This window comes from Ambystoma mexicanum, chromosome 13 (assembly GCF_040938575.1).
Source record: "Ambystoma mexicanum isolate Mex_15411 chromosome 13, UKY_AmexF1_1, whole genome shotgun sequence".
NCBI classification, from domain to species: Eukaryota; Metazoa; Chordata; class Amphibia; order Caudata; family Ambystomatidae; genus Ambystoma; species Ambystoma mexicanum.
The window spans coordinates 204,820,677-204,841,498 of record NC_090938.1 but is presented as its reverse complement, the minus strand read 5'-3'; the positions used below and the strand labels follow the sequence as shown (position 1 = coordinate 204,841,498).

The following is a 20,822-nucleotide window of genomic DNA, read 5'->3' as shown; positions in this document are numbered from 1 at the left end:
ATGAGGCCCAATGGGCCTCATTACGAGGTAGGTGGTAAGGGATTACCAGCACCGGTAAGGACACCGGTGCCGGTAACCCCTTACCACCCTGTTCCGAGGTCCCTTAGCGGGTCCCTTCCTTAACGCCTGGTTTTACCAGGTGTTAAGGAAGGGACCAGTTAAGGGACTTCAGAGCTAATAACGGTACCGCAAATTGCAGTACCGTTATTAGCTCCATCCCCATTCCCATTGAGCCCTATGGGGGCTCGAATGGGAATGAGGAATGGTTCCCGGAATGGGGACTTACCGGGTCCTCCAAGGTTGGAATGACCCGGTAAGTCCCCATTTCGGGAACCCGGACCCGGAATGCGGTAAGGGGGTAGCCATGGTGCTAATAGCACCATGGCTACCTCTTACCTCGTAATGAGGCCCAATGTATCATACCATTGCATTATAATATCTTAACTTAGTCCAATTATGCAATATAACCTGAACAGAGAGGCATTACCGATCGGGTGATTCCCTGGGGGAAAAGTTACATGCCATAGTAAAGCAAGGGCTTTAACATTAACCTCAGGGCATTACTTGACTAGTAATGCCCCTTGCAAGTGCTATATTGCTTTTATTACCCCAACACATTCTCAATTTTTTTCGAGTTGAAAAATATCATGGTAACCGTTTCTCGACTTGAGAAAAAACTACAAAAAAGATGGCCGCCATGGATTGGGGAGAAGGGAACTACACCTAGTGCCTTCTCCCTTTCCATGGCACCCATTCTTGAGTCTGAGATGCGCCGGGACCACTACTGTTTGTGGTGCCGGCGAGGGACAAGGAAGCGCAAGGTAATTGGGGCAGGGGTGGGGGTATTGGGTATGTGGGTAAGGGGTTTAGGGGTGGGCAGAAGGGCAAGGGAACGTGGGGAAGAGCGCACTTACCTGATTCCCAGCAAGGGAAGATGGCGGCCTTCCATTCCGAGGAAGCTCCGAGCTGACCTGTACTGTGTGGTATTGACCCCGCTCTGAGACTCCTCATTGGCTGGGAGGCCACCACACCTCTCTCTCTGGCTACTAACAAAAGATACCAAACTTGGATTTTTTTGTGATTTGAAACTGGACTAGCACAACATCACACAGGGGTCCCACGCCTTACACCAGCCATGCTGCGTGATGTAAAACAAGTGGGAACTAGCAGGTGTGGTCAAGCAGAAAGTTCAAGATGACAACAAGCAGAGAGTTCCTGAATATCACCTGGAAAACAAGCAAAGGCCATTCAAACTTCAAAACACCCGGGGCAGTATAACAGAGAGTTTGCACAAGTGCAAGTTCAATTAGCACAAGGGTAAACATTGCCCCCTTGCGAACGACATACTCTTTCAATGCATTTTAGCAACATTTAAAGGACTGTGATAAGGGCAAACTCTCCCTTTTCCAAAAATGCATTTAAAGAATCAATGTTTACCTACTATATAATTAGCTTATGTTCTGCTGCCCCCAATATCGATGAACACACTGATCTAATGCCACATATAATCAATAACAGGAGCTATGCATACCCGTGTACTCACCCCCGAGGGGTGTGTGGAGTGTCAGAAAAAGGAGACGGATTAGATGTTTACATTCTTAAGTTGGATTTATTTATTAATATGAAAACTGCCTCACTTTCCCTAAACTGTGGGTTTCCCACCTAACAAAACTGACTGGGGTGCTTGTCGGTCAATTGTGAAGTCCAAAAGAAATAGCCTGCTCTTCATCCAAATCTTAGCTACTCTGACCCTGCCACTAATGCAAGACAACTAAAGTCCAGGAGAATGACTCCCTTCTCCTGGCGCTGCTTTCTCAGCAGGTTTCCATAGGTACAGAATCTTTAGCTAGCTCTTGGCTTTCACTTGTATCAGTTCTTTTAACTCCCTTATAGGATTCTTCTGATTCTCTTAGCCTTGTTCCCTTGTCTTTCAAAAATCCTCTTTAAAGGCATTCCTCTTCCTAGAGTTTCTTTCACTCTGACTTTTTCATATAAACTTGAAAGTCTCTTTTCATCTGAAATCCAACTTGTACTTGAGTACTATGAGTAATCTTTTCCTTCTCAGAGTTCTCAGTCACTTTTCACTGGGATGAGTATGATGAACCCAATGATGATTCTCACTCTTTTTAATACTCTGCTTCTCACTGGGATGAGTATGATTGCCCCAGTGATGGTTCTCACTCTCCTGGCTACTTTGCATCTCACTGGGGCGTGTATGATCGACCAAGTGATGTTTGCCACTCTCTTGGTTACTTGGCTTCTCACTAGGCGGAGTATGATTGACCCAGTGATGCTTCTCACTTTTCTGGTTACTTGGCTTCTCACTAGGATGCGTATGATTGCCCCAGTGATGTTTCTCACTCCTCTGGTTACTTGGCTTCTCACTAGGAGGCGTATGATTGACCCAGTGATGCTTCTCACTCTTCTGGTTACTTTGCATCTCTCTGGCATGAGTTTGATTGACCCAGTGATGCTTCTCACTCTTCTGGTTACTTTGCGTCTCACGGGGATGAGTATGATTGCCCCAGTGATGGTTCTCACTCTCCTGGCTACTTTGCATCTCACTGGGTTGTTTATGATTTACCCTGTAATGTTTCCTACTCCTCTGGTTACTTAGTTTCTGACTGCTCGAGTATGAGTATAGTATTCAATAAACTTTTTGTACCTCCCTGGGTCTCCCACTATTCCTGTTAACTTTGCGTTGCTGGGGCCGCGTCACCAGTTTGGTATTTTGTCTCTTGGATTCTTCTCTGTGGGTCAGGATGGTAGCTTTAGCTGTCTCATGCGTGCTCTCTGACACACTCTGAAGTGTCGCTTCATAACGGTTTTCTCTTGCTCGCCTGGTCTGTGTGTCTCTTCCCAGAGACCTGCGTACATTCGCTCAGCTCTGCAGAGGTGAGCCGCTTCATGGTGTGACTCGGGCATGACAGCGTTCAGAATTCCTCCCAGTGTAGGAAACCACACCTTTTTCTTCTCTCTTCTTGCTTTGCTGCAACAGCAGCTTTGAACTTCCCGGGTTTCTCTCTCCTTGGCGTCTTCGCCTCCGATACTTATGAGGCTGTGCTGGGGATTCCACTGCGTAATGTTATAGTCCATCTTTTGTTTTGGACTGATGCTCATTATTGTGCTATTGGTTTTCTTCATCACAGTACCAAACATGTGCTTTTTTGGTTGTTGAAAGATTTGGGCTGGGAGTTCCTCATCGGAATCGGAGTCCTTGTCCCCATGGAGGGAGTCTCTCCCAGTGAGGCCCCGCTTGTCTGTACCGTCAAGGAAGGTATTGTGTAGCGAGCTCACCTCCCTAGCCTCACAAGGAAAGACTCCCCACTGGGTAGACGTAACAGAATCCCCTGATTAGTCGCAGTTGACAAAGTTAGAGTACTTTAAGTGGGGAGGAAAATATAGGTAATTAAATGTTCATAAGAACTTTTGAGGCTCGTTCGCTATCACATACCGACCTGATTTGGGTGGGTTGGCATGAATTTTTAAGCAATGCTTGCCAGTATATAGGTCAATGTTCTAAGAATAGACACTGCATTTTGGCAGACTTTTTCAGTATCCTCATTCAAGTAACTTAAGTTTGGTCTGTCCATCAGGATGGAGTGTGTTGCACAACTCCATTTGGATCCTAATTTGGCAGCTTTATCCATCATGTAACAGAGTTCTCCATTTTACCCAATTACTCTGCACCCGGATTAGTACAGAAGACTAATTTGCTGGTCTGGAACACAGTACTGGTGCAGTTCATTGTGGATGTCAAATGTGAACTCTGTTCCTATGCACTTTGCGAACATTTTTGGATCACTATACAATTCAGGATTCACACATCACAGCTCCCGTTCAGTCTGCTAGTCCGCCTATTATTTTAGTTTTAGCTCTATTCGAGTGTGTCACTGGCCCAGTTTGCATCTCCATGTTGTCTTATGTTAGGGTGAGTATTGTGAAAAATGAAATGAGCACAAAGCTCAGTTTGCATTATGCACTTAGTGATTCAGGCATACAACGCTGCCCCATTATGCGCTTTGATTTTATTTATTTATTTTATTTTATTTTTTATTTGCGTTGGCTATTGCACAAGCCTTCAGCAAAAGACAAGAAAAAAAGAAAATATAAACAATGTAGCAGAAATATAACAACTTTTAAAATACAATGTGTAAAATAAATTCATGGTTCAATCATTACACAATACATTTTGTTAAAATGCCCAATTACAGTATCAAAAATCTATCTAGTATAATTAACATTTTGTAAATTCATTATATACCTATGCAATAGGATCGAGGAAAGCAAATTTGGACAGCGTAATTTTCCAAATAGAATGGGCTGCTGACGTTAGTACAACTGATTCTGCCGAATAGAGAGTGCACCTAAATTGATCATGTTGTCTATATTCCATGTCACCGATCAATAAACCGCAGCCTTTGTCATAGTTGATCAACAGTGCAGGACAAGACGTCAGAATGTGGCGGCTAGTTTCAATTTTAGACCCACAAGTGTGCTCCTCACATCTAATTCTTGTGTGGAGGATGTTTAGTCTCCAACATATTATAAAACTTAAATTTTATGCAAAGCAGGCCAGACCCCTCATTTGTGCAATTTGTCCTCTTCCCTTTTATATCCAGGGTATTTTGAAATAGTGCAGCAGGAGGGTACGAGACTGCACATCACGGGACAATACACTTACATGAGAAAATAATTTATACGGTTATTACAAGTTTTGATAATGTGCTTTGCTCAGTAATATTCTTATAATGACTAAAGTGTACACTGGAAGTAATCATTTGACCTAAGGAATGTAACATTTCGAAAGGAGTCCGTTTACAATATTAGTACAGTTAAATATTCCCCTTTTCAATAGCTGCTTTTCCCAAAACACAGACCGTTCCTACTCTAAAAATATCTGCATTTCTTCTTTGCTGCCATCGCTGTCAGCAACAGTTGGAGTGACTGTCAAAAGCACGCCTGGCAACTCAACAACACAACTCTAACCCACTTAGAAAGAGGCATAGAGATAAAGAGAGAGTGAGATAGGGAGAGAGGGGAAAAGGGGAGGGGTGGGCAGAAGGGAAAAGAAGCGTGGGGGAGAGCACACTTACCTGATTCCTGGCAAGGGAAGATGGCAGCCTGCCACTCTGAGGAGACTCGGAGCGGGGTCTGTACCGTGTGGTATCGACCCCGCTCCAAGACTCCTCAATGGCTGAAGGCTGCCACACCCCCTTCACTGGGTACCAATGTAAAACCTGGATTTTTGTGTGATTTTGAAACGTCACTAGCATGGCATCACACAGGTGTTCCACACCTTACACCAGCCCTGCTGCGTGATCTAAAAAAGTGGGACATAGCAGGTGCGGTCAAGCAGAAATGTAAAGGAAATTCAAACTTCAAAACACCCAGGGCAGTGTTACAGAAAGTTTGCACAAGTGCAAGTTCAATTAGCACTAGGGTAACCATTGCCCCTGTGTAAACAACATATTTTTTCAATACATTTTAGCAACATTTAAAGGACTATGATTAGGGCATAACTCTCCCCTTTCCAAATATGCATTGAAATAATCTATGTTTACCTACTATACAATTATTCCTCCATGCTTATTGCACCAGTGCAAAGCTTATGTTATAACACACCCACTGTCAATGAGCGCACTGATCTTATGCCAAATGTAACCAATAACAGAAGCTAAATACAAACCCATGTATTCACATCATGGGTTGTGTGGAGTGTAAGAAGAAGGAGCCACACTAGATGTGTCCATTCCTAAATTGGTTTTATTTAATTAATATGAAAACTGCCTCACTTTCTCTAAACTATGGGGATCCCTACCTAAAAACTGACGGGGGTGCTCATCAGTCGATTGTGAAGTCCAAAAGTATTAGTCTGTTCTCCGTCCAAATCTTAGCTACCCTGACCCTACCACTAATGCAAACGTCCAGGAGAATGACACCCTCCTCCTGAGGCTGCTTTCCCAGCCCCAAGAAAGATAGAGAGAACGAGAGAAACAGAGAGAGAGAGAGAGAGAGAGAGCAGGGTGTGAGGGAATGAGAGGGAGAAGAGAGTGCTTGATCAGTGTAAGGTAGGTTGGATACAGGTAGTTCAAACATATTTCATGTTGCTAGTCTAAAAACATTGGGGATTTGGCTTTTGATGACTGACTTGGTGCCCCCATCATCAACGGCTGGGGTGGCTTTATAAAAAGCACACCTGGTAACACAACAACACATCTCTTTCCTACAAAGAAAGAGACAGAGACTTAGACACAAAGAGAGAGGCAGAGAGAGAGAGAGAGAGAGAGTGAGTGTGCAAAGAGAGAGAAAAGGGAGACAGAGAGAGTGCAGTTTGGAGATCAGTGCTCTAGAGGCTCTTCTAAGTACCCTGGGGATATTTACTATTCCAGTAGTAGAGTCCAGAGTAATCAACGATGTTTGTGCATATTAAGAATTACATATAGGTGGTGGTTGCGGGTAAGAGCAACCTTGAGTGAATCATCAATTATTTTGCATGTATATGTTTGCACTATGGAATCCCCAATGCCTGACTGCTGCCAATCAACAGACTGCACAGAATTCAGCTGCACAGATGCTGATGTGTGTTGCCACTTGCACAATATGATGCTCACCCACCAGCACCTACACTTGTTAATATTCCAGTTCATTGTGGCGACTGCAACATTATATGTTCTCCATTGGAATGGGAGACGATATTTACTCAACTCCTTGGGTGCTAACATCCCTACTTCATTTGTCAAGGGCAGACCATCACTCAATGATCGCAGCACAGACCTCATAGAGGGCATTTCTATGCTCACTTCCAATCATGTGTTAGGTACCCCTGAACCTCTAGCAGGGGCGGACTGGGACAGACCATTGGCTCGGGCCTGTGAGAATCTGTGGATCGCAATCTCACCAGGGCACAGCCATCGCCTTTGTATCCAGACCCTGGGGGTGCCCGAGAGCACACTCTGAGCGAGGCAAAGCACATGAAGGAACAGTACTTTTCCGATGGCAGCTGAATGAGGGAAGAACAATGGCAAACCAAGAAGGGTACCTTTGACCTTTTCAGTGAGAAAACGTTACTTTCCAGAACCCTGCAAATCAGAAAGCATGAGGCCCAGAAACCAGACTACATCATCCTGTTTTGTGTGTCAGAGATATCCGGGCCCTCCTGCATGGCTGACTAAGTCGAGGAGGATCAGCAGCTGCCGTGGTACCATCCTTGGCTCCAAGATTAAAGCAGCACCTGAGCGATCAACACAGCCGGTGAGTTGGGGAGACTGATTCAAGACCGGTCCGTGTTGAAGTCAAGGTTGCAAGCAGCAACATTGAATAAAGAGCACACAAACCAAAAGTGAAATATGTGTGATGAAAGACCCAAGAAAGCTGAATTGCTGATGGATGTTTGAACGTTCACGGAAGACAGATATAATACCAGTGACAGATTGGTCCTGCATTGCATGGGTGCCCAATTCAAGGTCTCTGTAAAGGTACCCAGCCAAAAGGTGGCAGAAACGAAAGAAAGAACACTGTATGAGGTGAATCACATTGGGTGAGGTGAGTCAACGTGGTCCTACAATGGTTTAAACAAAACCCATTGCACATTTGAAATTTGGAAAGTGAGATTGCATGGCCCAAGCCCGAACGAGGGAGACCAAATGTGAATATTTTACTGAAGGGATCCGAGCCCGTACAAGGGAGATCCATGGTCTGAGCCCAAATGAGGGAGACCAGTTGTGAACATTGTGGTAATAAGGTGTGCAAGCCTGAAGGAGGGGGGCCCATGATGAATATTGGAAATGAAAACTTGTACATGTGAAAAATCCTGATAAGAATGGAACTGTGGTGCTTGTTTGTTACGACATGCCCACTGCAGTAAGAGACTGTTATTGGAAAGGAGGCTTTGGCAAAAGGCCCTAATATCTATACTTTGAACTGTATCCTCATTGTAAAGAAGCCAGAGTTGTTGCGAAGCTCGAACGTGCCGCCTTGCCCTGTGCTGGAAACGTGGGGAAGGGAAGGCAATGGCTCAACTATCCTGACATATTATTTCTTGAACACTTGTCTTTTTGCATAGACCATTGTCCCACACCCTTTTGTATTTAGAACTAAGGATTGGCAATAGGTTTTGAACTCGGAGACCGGGTCCTTGCATCAATAATCAAGCCAACTCAGGAAGTTGTCAAAGTCAAAGCTGTTTCAATAACAAGTCTTTAAAACAGGGAGTATAACAGACATCAGCCACATCGCACAGAATTATCTCAACATATTTCATAAAAAATCGTGCCTTTATACTAAATATTCATCATACGTGACGTCACACTACGTGGCAAATAAGAAAACCTACTAGGGGTTGTGGTTGATTAACGGGGAACATCTACATATACTTTCTATAGGATCCGGCGATGTGATTGGGTCTCTAAGATCAGGTAAATAGATAAACCCATCCCAAGTGCTAGTCATCTTCTGTGTCAGACTAATACACAACATACTATTGGCTTCTCAAACTATGGGGCTCCTTAATACGTGGCACTCTATAATTGGTTGGCACGCTTGTACCCTTCTGGAATATTCCACTTTCGAGCAGCATGCAAGCTGGTGACGGGGGTTTGGCCTGGTCATGCCTCACCACCCAATGAGCCCTACATCCACCGTCACTCCTGTGGTCTACCATTCAATTAGCTCTTTTGAACTCGGCCTTGCAGAGGCTCACTATGCCTGGGAATAAAAGGGAGTGTGGAATGGTCTTATCTTCTGGTCTCGGTGTAGCTCGCCCAAATTCTCTTTTCATCTGACCATGTGACTAAAGACCACGGTTTTTAGATTTTCGTTGTATTTAATACTATTAAATTAAGAAATCTTAGCACCCTTAGTGACATTCGTTCCACCTCAAACAGCAGCTTGCTTCTCACGTTATTGTATCTTCTTGAGCACAGGGAAAGGCTCTCGGCGGCCCCAAGTTTTGACACTGCACCAGATAAGCCTTTTCTAGAATCTTTCTTCACCCTCAGCTATTCTATTCTCCTGCGCCACACTTCCATTCATGGGGTCCAAGTTTGCTAAGGTGCGCCGTGGAACACCCAGATTCTATACATTCCTTTATATACATATACATCGGTGCATCGCCACAATAGCCAGCCTTATGATTACTGTGTCTACTTGCGTTACTGCATCTGACCAATTGTAAAATGGTTTTGCATTTTCTTCACTGCTTTTCCACATGTGTAATCTTCATTTTGCTCCCGAAATGTTGACCATTTCACTACTTCATTATCAGCTTCTATAAGGTCTATATTCTTCCTTTATTAGCATCTCTTCTGGGGGCGTCACGTCTTCTTCATGTGACGTCAACAGTCCTCTTTTCCATTCATTTTCACACTTCTTCCAGAATTTCCTTCAGCAGATCGTAATTTCTTTGTGGATACATAGAAGGGTTTTCTCAATGGATACCTTGTTTCAAGGAATTTGTGTGATATAGGCACCATTATTGGCTTTGCGCATGTTGCAATTTCCGATTGCCAACATATAGGCAGAATAGGAGGGGAACTTCCGTTAGAGGTACTTGGCTCCTCCTCTACAGTTTTTTTTAGTATAGGCCCTTTTATTTTGACACAATCGACTAGGACTGCATTATTATGATTTGATGGTCGTAGCTTGATCCCATCTTTAGATTTAGGTTTATATAGGCGTTCAACCAACCCAGTGAAGTTCAATAAACACCCTTGAACTGTGATCACTTGTGTCTGTCTTCACTGTTTAATACTATGTCTTCCTTACAGGCCCCAGTGAAAGAATGGCCCACAGTTACAAGTGACAGTTCATTCCTTTTGTGACAGACGGTTTAAGTTGTACCCAAAAGGGAGATGTTTGGAAAAACGTGTTGCAAATTGTGCTTATTACATGATACTAGCCAAAACTACTAGCTGAACAGTGAGGTAACTAGCCCTACAAGTAAAGGGTGTATCGGCCACTTGTACTCCCTAAAAGTTGGCAAGTACTCTCATAAAATATAAATAGGGAGTAAAAATACTCCCAACAAATAATAGGAAACAGACAGATAGAAAGTTGTGCCCCTGCTTTCACCCACGCAGCTCCATGGAAATGTTTGGACCAGTAGTGCAGGAGTGCCAACAGAAGAAACTGCCCATATTACTGCCTGATCCAAGAAGTAAATCTGCCTCTTTTAGTGTACATGAATAACTAGATGCAAATAAATAATTATTACAAAAACATTTTGTTTTCCGGTTAAAGCAAATTTTACCTTGCTTATAAAATACTCCCATTGGGAAATGAACTTACATTTTTATTCCCTAAAAAAATTATTTCATTCCCAACTTTCATAAATAGTGAGTAAAACACTCCCCCTTCCAAATCTTTTCTGGAGCACTGGAGGTACTAATTAAACTGGCACATTTTGGCCAAAAATTGACCTCTTTTCACAAAAAACACTAGCCCACGCTAGCATGTTGGTTCTGCACTTTGGCATCGCCCTATTGCCCTATAGGCCAGTCCAAGCCTGACCTGTAGCCTGGAGCATCAGAGCCATCATCACAGGGCAAGCGCCAAGTTCCCAGTGAAGCAATAAGCTGGGCTGGGAGTTGACATTCTCTTTATATGTGTGGGGATTTTAAGAAAACTGCAGCACACACATCTCTGTTTTTTTTGTGTGATTGGCAGTCATACATCTGCTCAAAGTTAAATTCCCTGCATAGATTTCAATATGGCAGTCACTGGGTAAGTAAAGTAAAGTGTACAGCTTTGCAAAGTCAAACCATTTTCTTAAACATTCCAAAAATACTCTAGTCTATTTCCATGATTTCTGTTTTCATTTCTTTTTGTGGAATTGCACATGTTATTTACATCATGCATGAAGACAAGCTTCACATTTGCAATCAAATGACTCAAAGCATGTAGAATTGCCACATGATTATAACACATGGGAGAGCTTGCCAGGGGCATAGACAGGGCAGGGCCTGAGCGGGCAAAACCCATGAAACATCTGTAATTGCCCACTCTGCATCACTGTGCAGCCATTTACAGATGTTAATGTCACTGCGCTGGGCCCAACTACATTAGCTTCAGGCCCCACTTGTTAGACAGTCCTGGCTACGCCTCTGGAGCTTACAGTGATCTTAGGTTGTCCCTTTTCAGGGGCACAGTCTGCACCGGTCCTAGCTTTTCGCCTCCCATCACTTTGCCTGCATTTATGATGAGAAATGTAAACTATAAATATGAGGAAAGACTTTGAAATGACACTAGCTAGAAAGCCAGGACTTGCAGAACATCTCAAGATGGATACATTACAAGGTAACGTGTTACTTTCTGTATATGAATGCAGATAAGCAGTGTTCTGTGGGGAGTGATCTTAACTCAGTCTTCTTCTGGAAAGAGATATTTGTCAGGATGGGAATAGACCGTTCTGAAGCTCATGACCCAGCCCTCGATCCACCACCTCAGCATGACTTGTCTGGGGAAACTGGTCTCTTTTCTGTGACATCACTTCCGGGAATGGACAAAGGGTGTGTCTTAAGTCTGTTCCACCCCTTCCCCCATCACACTGAGAATACAAGTTCTCACCCATGGCTATGCAATAAGCACTTCTACATATAAATACCTTTATTTACAACTAATTTGTTGTCTCTCCATTCAATAATTCAATATAAACATACAAAAATTGGCTCCAAAGCCGCAGACACTTGCTTTTGCAAAGAGATGAGGAATTGATGCATAATGCAGTGCTGCAAAAATCGAGTAAAAACTTTTGGCGTATCGTTAATAAATGTAGAGGAAAGGATGACCCAGAAATGATAAATCCTGCGCCGGAAGAGGATTGGAACAATTATTTCATAGACCTATATAAATAAAACAACATGGAAATAACTAGCATGATCCGTGATGAATGTTGGGATATTGACATTTCTGTTGAGCACCTGTTAACAATTATAAAATCGGGATCAAATTCACTCGCGCCAGGCCCTAATGGCCTGTGTAATTTGGTACTGAAACAGAACCCGGACCTGTGGGCCCAAATTCTGTATATTCTATTTCAGAGTGTAATGCTTAGCAAAAGTATCCCACCATCATGGCACTGCTCTATAATTATTCCAATCTTTAAAAAAGGGAACAGAGTTCAGCCCTCTACCTATCCGCCTACAGCTCCTTTGGACGTAGAGAGCAACATTTTTGCAAGGTGCTTCCTAAGGAGTGTGGAAGAATGGGTCAATGTCATATGACTAAGGAAACAGATGCTAGTGGTTTGTTGGTACGATCTTTAATCTACCAGCCAGGTTCGGAGGGAAAAGATCCAAGTATGGACCTGAGCCTTGCATTCGATGAAGTTGATAAAACATGGCTATGATCAAATTTATTGAGCTGGGGTGTACCCAAATTCCTTTTAGAAATATTAATTATAGTGATACTGTTATAACGGTGGGGATAAACTCGAATGGAGAGGTTACCAACCCTACAAAAACGGTGCATGTCTAGAGACGGGGTGCGTACTAGCCCCTGTCTCTTGAACTTATATCTTGCCGATTTGGGAGAAAATCTGGAAAACGCATAATTTGATCCACCTAAGATTAATGGGGAACGTAGCTTTTGGGTTGCTTTTGACGATGATATTCTACCACTAGATAAAACACATATGGGCTTACAGAGAGCAGTCTCCTGGTTAACCCAAACAAATCATGTGTGTTGTGCTATAAGGGAAGAAAACATAAACTTGCACACTCTAAGTGGACAGTGTATTCGTCTGCCATAAATGTTGCTCCCATGGTGAAATACCTAGGCTTCGGCCTTAGTAGGGCAGTGAAGTATATTAATATCAAGAAGCCTCTGTGGGTGTAAGGCTGACAGTATTCAGCCCAAATGCTTACATAACATGAACCATAACTCTACCCTCCGCCTTACTGACCTGCGATATAATCTCCCACACCCTGCTTAGCTCACTAACCCTCATTACTCTTTGGTACACCCTGCCTCAATAGCCACTCATCCTGCATTTTCTTGAGAAATGTCTCTGTATACCTGCTAATTGTCTCTTATCTTCATCATGTAAATACCTTTGCGTTGTCACTTGTTAATCCCTTGTATGCAATTGTAAATTACTTTATGTAAGTAATGTAAGTAAGTATGTAATGTATTTTATGCTACTGTAAGAAATGCACCCAGATGCCCAAGGGCTTGGTGCGCTATATAAATAAATACAAATAGCAAAGAAATATTGCCCTTTCACCCTGCAGCCATTAGTCAAGTTCTTTATATGTAAAGTAGTTCCTGATTTATTATATGGTCTCGAAATAACTAACATTTATGAGTAATTGAACTTGGGTAGGTTGGAGGGTGTCATGTGGAGAAGGGCATTGTTACTTCCATATTGTTTGCCAATAACCATGACACGCTTTGAATTGTGTCTAAAGTCTCATGTAGCGCGGGTGCAATTAAAAATACTGCTGCTTTATCGAAAACTATTTGTAAGCAATTGTAATACGTTATATACGCTGATGAGAACTTGAGAACGTACATGGGGGCCTATTTTGCTCCTTTAAAGAGAACTCCTTGCGTGTCCTGGAAAAATATGAGGTGACTCTAAAGGATCTGTTGACAAATCCAGACCGGGCCTCATTACGAGTTTGGCCTTATATAACCCGCTTGTGCTACCGGCGGGTTGCTGCCGAACTCGTAACACCGTTTCCACTGCCTGATATTCCCATGCCCCAGGAACATTACAAGTCCGGGCGGCCCAGGATATCAGGCGTCGGAAAGTGTAAGTCCCCATTCCCATGACTCAATGGGAATGGGGACACCGAAGCAACGGCTCCGTTGCTAATGGTGCCAGTGCTTCTGTGACAACTTCACCTGCTGGGGCCTTAGCGCCCGCTAGGTCAGACCTGTCGGGCGCAAAGGCCCAGGAAGGCAGAGTTTGAGTTAGCGGTCCGAAAAGGATGCTGGTACGGTGCGACTGGAACCCTTATTTCCGGTCCGCCACACTTGTAATGAGGCCCATGTTTAAAAGAAACCTATGGATCATTATTGGATATGGATATGTGATGAAAGAAGTAGGTATAAGTCCTTTAAAGACAACAGAAGAGGAACACTTATGAATTATCTGAAACAAAGTCCTGATAGTGGCTACAGGGAAAATGTTATGAGAGTTTCTTTAATTTGATACCTATTGGGGACGTCTTATTCTGGGCCAAAAGGGAAAGTGCAATATGTCGTTTTTGTGGGAAATACTGAAACCCTGAGATACCTAATGATTTTGTGACTAGCACTACAGGAAATAAGGAAGGAATGTTTTTGACAATACATGTGTATTCGTTTTGTGCATAATGGCGCAACATTAAATTAATGTTTTTTGCGATTTATTCAGCAGGATAGGCCAACTTCCTTATTGATTGGAGTTATACAATTTTAAAGAAAGTGAATATCATCTTATAAACAGGTTTACATTGTTTTGGGTTAATAGGAAAGGGATTGGGAGTGAAATTCGAAAAATTAGCATATTTATGGGGTAACGTACCCCCCCCTAACGTACGTTATAAGGATATCCCAAGTCACCTAGGAGTACTGTGACAAATAGTGGAACAAAGCCATATTCTGATCTTTGCTGGCTCAGGCAGCAGGCATTGCGACCTCATAACTGAAGTGTAATAACTGACTACGGAGCAGTTGTGATGTCATTTTCTTATTACAGGTCAGTTGTGATGTCACAACCAGCTTGTAAATGAACGTTATTTCCGGGCTTTTGTACAGATATTCCAGGCTACCATTTTTGTTATAACATCACCAATGAGGATTTACTCACATTACTCTGAGATTGTATTTACATAATTTGGTAATGTTCTAATTACAGAGAAGTTGTGTTGCCATTGCAATGACACTGGTAGTCTTACATTGACACTATGCTCACATTAATACAGTGCAGTTCTTTCGCAGTGCAGTGTGCATCCTTAGGCTGGTAGTAAAGAGTTCACCTTCTTCCACTTCAGTCACCCAGCAGAACCATCTGACTCCTCCCATTTTTGTCTTTTCAATTCCAGTTTGGGAGAACCGAAGTCATCGACAACACCCTGAACCCCGAATTTGTGCGCAAGTTCATCCTAGACTATTTCTTCGAGGAGAAGCAAAACCTGCGCCTTGACATGTAAGTGTGTTCAGCTGATTGCAGGTGATCTTACTGGGCGGTTTGATAGCCAAAGAAGTAAGAGCTGCTCTAGATAGAGACCAATGAACATGCCAGCACTTTTGCTTCACTTTCCCCATATCCAGGCAACTGGCCAGTTTCAACAAGTATGTGATATTGGGCCTCATTAAAAGCGTGCCAGTCCAGAACAAATGCTGGTAATTCCGGTTCTAACATTTTTTCTGTACCGGCACACTTCAAGTTTGCCAGTGGGGGCCATGGATCACCCGGCAGGCCTGACCTACCAATAATCAGGCACCAAATGCAAAGAAATGCCTGAATTATGGGCACCGGTGTGAGAAACCAGAAGGTGTCTCACCCACTAGTCCCCAGGGATTTGTCATCCAGGTGGCAAGGACATGGCCTTCTACTTGGATCCATTTCCTGGGAGTGGACCAGTGTGGGAGGATCACCTGGGTGAGGGGTCTTTCGGGGAATTGGGAGTGGGACACCGGATGGTGGGATGTGGAACAACTCACCATTCAGGGTAGTGACCCACCCAACTGTCCTAGTAGAACCGCTCTGGACCGATATCTTGGGAAACTCCATCCCGACAGGGAGGGCAAGAGTTTATTCTGGCAATAAGCGTCCTTGTCCCAAGAGAACACCAGTAAAAACTAACCCTTGAGACGTGTGGCTCACAAATCATGTCTGAAGAAGAAACATTTCCTTAAGAAATATTACAACTTTGAATCCACTTCATTGCCTCATTGGCTAAAGACCCGATGGATTTACAATAAATGAAGCAAAAACACAAAGTGCTCTGGTCCATTTGTCAACCTGTGCCTGCATCATACTTTTCGGTGCTGGTACAAACAACACACTTGGGCATTGATGTGGTGCAGTCTGTGTGATGGGTTGTTCCCTGCACAATAGTGCCTGTTGGTAAAATCTCTCATGTGTAATTTTCTAAAAGCATAAATAAAGGATTGTGCAAGCCCTAATGGCCCCTATGATAGCACCATCATGATATAGTTGACTATGTCATCAGTGGTAGAGAAAGTTTGGCTCAGTTTAATATCTATTTTAGCCTAATACTTCCCTTTTCTGGGTTTTGAGGCATTGTCAAAATGACCTTTAAAGGCATTTTTATATGATTTGTAAATGTGATGTTAAGTTCTCAGTCAAATTGTGTTCAAATTGTGTTCACAGTGGGTTTTTTTCATGCATCAGAAATTGCTTCAATTTGATTGTGCCTTTTTAAATAAATTAAGCAACTTTTAATTTTTGCAGGTATGATGTGGACTCCAAGAGCCCAGATTTAACCAAACATGTGAGTAAAGGTTCCCTGATTTACATTTGTGATGGTTTTGGTGTTCTAAACCCTTTCTTCTCCCTGCTTGTCAGCGTGTTTTCTCGTAGGCAAAGCTTTGCGATGCATTTGTAATACCTGACCTGTCTTGACTCTACTGCAAGAATACTATTTGCACGCTTCATGAGAGAATCAGTTTACTCAGTTTCATGAGAGAATCAGTTTATACACTGGATGTGCGTGCTTCCATGGAATGCTCCCACTCTAAACCAGCTTGGAAATTCTTTGTCCAGGAAGATACTCCACCCTCCTATGCATGACATATCTGATAAGAATATTCCTGAAGGCTCATAACTCTGTGTGCATCAAAATTGTCTATTGTATGTTCTTCAACACACCTTTCAATATTTACTTGAAAGGTTTGTAAAGTCCAATAGCATATTTCATAATGAATATATGTACACAAGTCTGTATATACATTGTGGATTTTGATTTAGCCAGCAGAGTAACGGCTCATGACTTCCTACAACAGCAGCACCCAAAATAAATCATTGAAAGGGCATATCTAAAGGTCCCAGAAATTAATAGACACAAAATGTTAACAACATCTAAAAAGGACCTAGCAAAAGAAGAGGAGCAAAACACCACCAGACTAATTTTGACATTTGGAAGCCACGCAAGTATCATTAAACGGATAGTTAATAAGTACTGGAAAGTGCTGAAAGCCGACAAAGACATAGGTGGTATGTTACACAACTATCCTGATATTACCTATCGTAAAAGCGCCTCCATAAAAGACCTGCTGGTGAAAAGCTACATGTCCGTGGTAAGGAATGATATGAACACTAATTGGCTTTCCTCTACAGGAGTTGGCTTCTTTAAATGTACCAGATGTAAGATTTGCAAATATGCAAAGAATTGCAAAAGTTATGAGCATCCAATATTGAAACACCTGGTCTACATTAACAGCAAAATTACATGTGAATCTGAACTGGTGGTGTATGCTTTGATGTGCCCATGTCTAAAATGGTACGTTGGAAGTACAAAATGCAAGCTTAAAGTATGTATCTTGCACCATGTTAGAGCCATTATCAATAAGGACTGTTCTTAACCCATGGCCAAACATTTTTTGGAAGTGCACAATGCCGACCCAGCCTATCTCACGTTTTTTGGTATACATAAGGTCATTCCAGGTCCCAGGGGTGGTGATAACCAGAGAACACTCCGTCAAGAAGAGACTAAATACATTTTAGACTTTGAGAGCAAGACGCCGCTGGGACATAATATTGATGAGGAGCTTTACACCTTCTTGGGGACATAAGGACCATACCGAATATGATACAGTACTCCAAGTAGCTCATCCATGTCAATGACCTTATACTATAACTTTATATGTTTGATTTGTTGTGCATGTTTTCTATTCCTTCCTTTTTTACTTATCACTTTTAATATTTCACTTTTTTATGGTGACTTTCAATTTGACTCAGATTTTGAACTGATTTGGCAAACTTATGTACATAAGGAGGCTTTTTTTGATGACAAACCTATTTTAGCATGGTATTTTAATAGTGGTATTTTATACATTTTTTAAGACATCTGATGTTTTTATATTAGTGCAATTATAGATTCAGTTCAGTGTTGGGATTCTGGTATTCCTTGCTCTGTGTATGCATGTGGCACTTTAGAGTATCTATCTCCCTTATATCTATTTTTGACATTACTAAGTCGAAGGATAGTAAATATGGGAATATATCATCGCAAAGGTAGTATTTGAGGTAGACTATTAGTATGTGACATTGTAAGATATCTGGTTCTTTGTGTTGTATTTTGCAAGAGAAAAATCTTTTTATTGTATTGAAGTATTTTAGAGAATGTCAGTAGCTTGCACTATGCACTTTATAAAATGACAATATTGCTCTTTTTACTGTGAAACTATCCATATCATAGCAATGCATTTTTTGCACATAAGCACTATGCACTTTATATTCTTACAACACTACTTACTTAGTGTGGTACCAATCTTATTCACATACATCCCAATTATGTTGGTGATATGTATTTATAGTGACGACCTCGGTCTACAATTATTTTCTGCAGACTTCATAGGACTATGTTATCTTTGCTTTGGTATTTCTAAGGGAAGAGATTGCTTCATACCCACACACTTGGCATATGTTCTCCTTTTTCTATATTCATGAGATATGAGGAATGCATTTACCATAAAGGATTTGGTTAATGTGTTCTTGGTCTCCAAATAGGAGCTACTTTCTTCATTCTTGGTCCTTACAAAAAATCAAGTCCACAGCTCTATGCTAACAATACGGTTGCATGGATGTTTAAGCATTGTTTTTCCAATTATGGACTGTGCTAATATATGACTGTTCAATTCAAAACAATATTAATATTGTAATGCTATTATTCGTATTTGCCTTGCAATAGTTTTAAAGTTAGATTTTGTCTGCAAAACACATGTGCATGTAATTGGTAATATCAATCAGTAGCCCAAGCCAAGAGGGCTAACTGCCATTACTTTGGGTCTAGAAGTCACCTTTTCTATGTTTCTCACTGAGGTGGATGTGTTTTTTTTATATAAACTAACTTCCTGTGGGTGATGAGTGACTGTGAACAAGCCACTGGGTAGTGGTGAAACGGGTCAGGCTGCCGTCTGGCTAGAAAAATTTTACTGGGAGATTCTTTTTAAATCGCTGCAAATGAAAAAAGTAAAGGTTGTTTCATACAATACAACCAGAGTTGCAGTGTTTGCTGTTGGTTCTCCGTGATCATTACGCCATTGGAACACTTTTTGCTTGTGGAGTGCTGCTCGCCTGAACAGTTTCTGTTGATGCCGTTCGTATTTCAAATATATATTCAAGACTGCTTTGTCCTCCTTGTCTATGCAGTTTTAATTAATAAAGGACACTTTAATTGCACAATACACAAAGACTGTTTGTGGATCAATTGGAGAAATCCAACGTTTTGCTGGAAACACAGCCGGAGTGCCGATGCGACTCGGATTGGCTTCCAATCCACTTCTTTTTATATATATATATATATATATATATATATATATATATATATATATATATATATATATATATATATACAAAGTTTGTTCAATGAAAATATATATATATATATATATATATATATTTTCATTGAACAAACTTTGTTAAAGGACATTGTGGTGTGGTTATGTTGCACTAATATAAACCTATTAAGTTCAATAAAAAAAGTGTTAAAGGGGCAATATGGTTACAAGTAAAACTGAAATCCCTCAGAAATTCGCCAGTTTTGGTAAACTAAGCAACCATAACTCGCACCACCACCGTACACTGCTAGGACTAACACCCAGGGCATCAAAGATGACATCACAAATGTCATTGATGAGATCACTGATGACATCAAATGTGACATTAATTTTGATGAAAAGTCCCTTTTATAGGTTTTTAGTAGTGCAACATAACTATGATGTCCCTTTAACAAGTTTTATTCTGTGAATTTAATGGGTTTTTACCAGTGCATGCTATTTTCCTACATCTTACTAATATCATACTTACCCCAATATAAGAACATATTTGTCCAATTTACAAAGTGTCACCTCATAACTCTGACATTTCCCACCTTCTAGCATCATTTTTAACACTTCTATACACTTTTTGCAACTTTCTCCACTGTTTTTACGTGTGTTGATGTCTGCAAACGTCTGAAGTCATTTCGGACCTTCTGCGCAGTGCCATGTGACCAGGTGTTCGCGCGCGGCATGATGATGTGTCCGCGAACGCATCCGCTCTTCAGGATTAGGTCTGTGGTTCGAGGACAGTTCGGACCTGCATTTTCTACTGATCTGGGAACCTTCAAGCTCAAAATGTACCCTTGCACAGCTCCTACATCTATTCTTACTCATTATCCATTAACAATCTAGTACAAAGCATGTACTTGGAACAATATTAGCAAAACTGATATATCTTAAAAATGGCATCAGTTATTGCCATCCCTCCTCCCCAAGAGCCACCACCACCAGCTGGAGGACCTACACAACTAAAAAAGTACAGTACTTCCAAAGACAATGAAGAGGACCAAGAACGTTACATAGAGGAAGTGCTTATCTCTAGCACCCAGAGAGAATCATGGGTTTGGCAGTTCCTTACCACTGTTGGGAACGTACCAAAGGCAAAAGCTACCAAAGTGATATGCACTGAGTGCAACTTTGTACTCAGTGCGTACTACCTGGACAGTACTCCTACGGGAACACCTCCATGCACCTCCACACCAAATCCAACCACTGCAATGCTCTCAGAAAAGCTGTCTTCCTCCACCTCATCTTCCTCAACCAGTGCGCTGTAACCACACAGCCTACCTCTGTGGCACACAGAATCCCACCAGCTACCTTCCAAGCAA

At 42.0% G+C, this 20,822-nt stretch overlaps 1 protein-coding gene across 7 annotated transcripts in view; it reads left to right on the top strand.

Annotated features, from left to right (window-relative positions):
- The window catches only part of LOC138521088 (copine-5), a 1,203,840-nt gene that overhangs the window by 508,904 nt on the left and 674,114 nt on the right, over positions 1 to 20,822 (top strand). For all 7 annotated transcript variants that reach the window (XM_069633646.1, XM_069633648.1, XM_069633647.1 and 4 more), the window contains 2 exons: positions 15,030 to 15,133; positions 16,406 to 16,445. In XM_069633646.1, the coding sequence (XP_069489747.1) occupies positions 15,030 to 15,133; positions 16,406 to 16,445 (144 nt within the window). The remainder of the gene's footprint in view (positions 1 to 15,029; positions 15,134 to 16,405; positions 16,446 to 20,822) is intronic.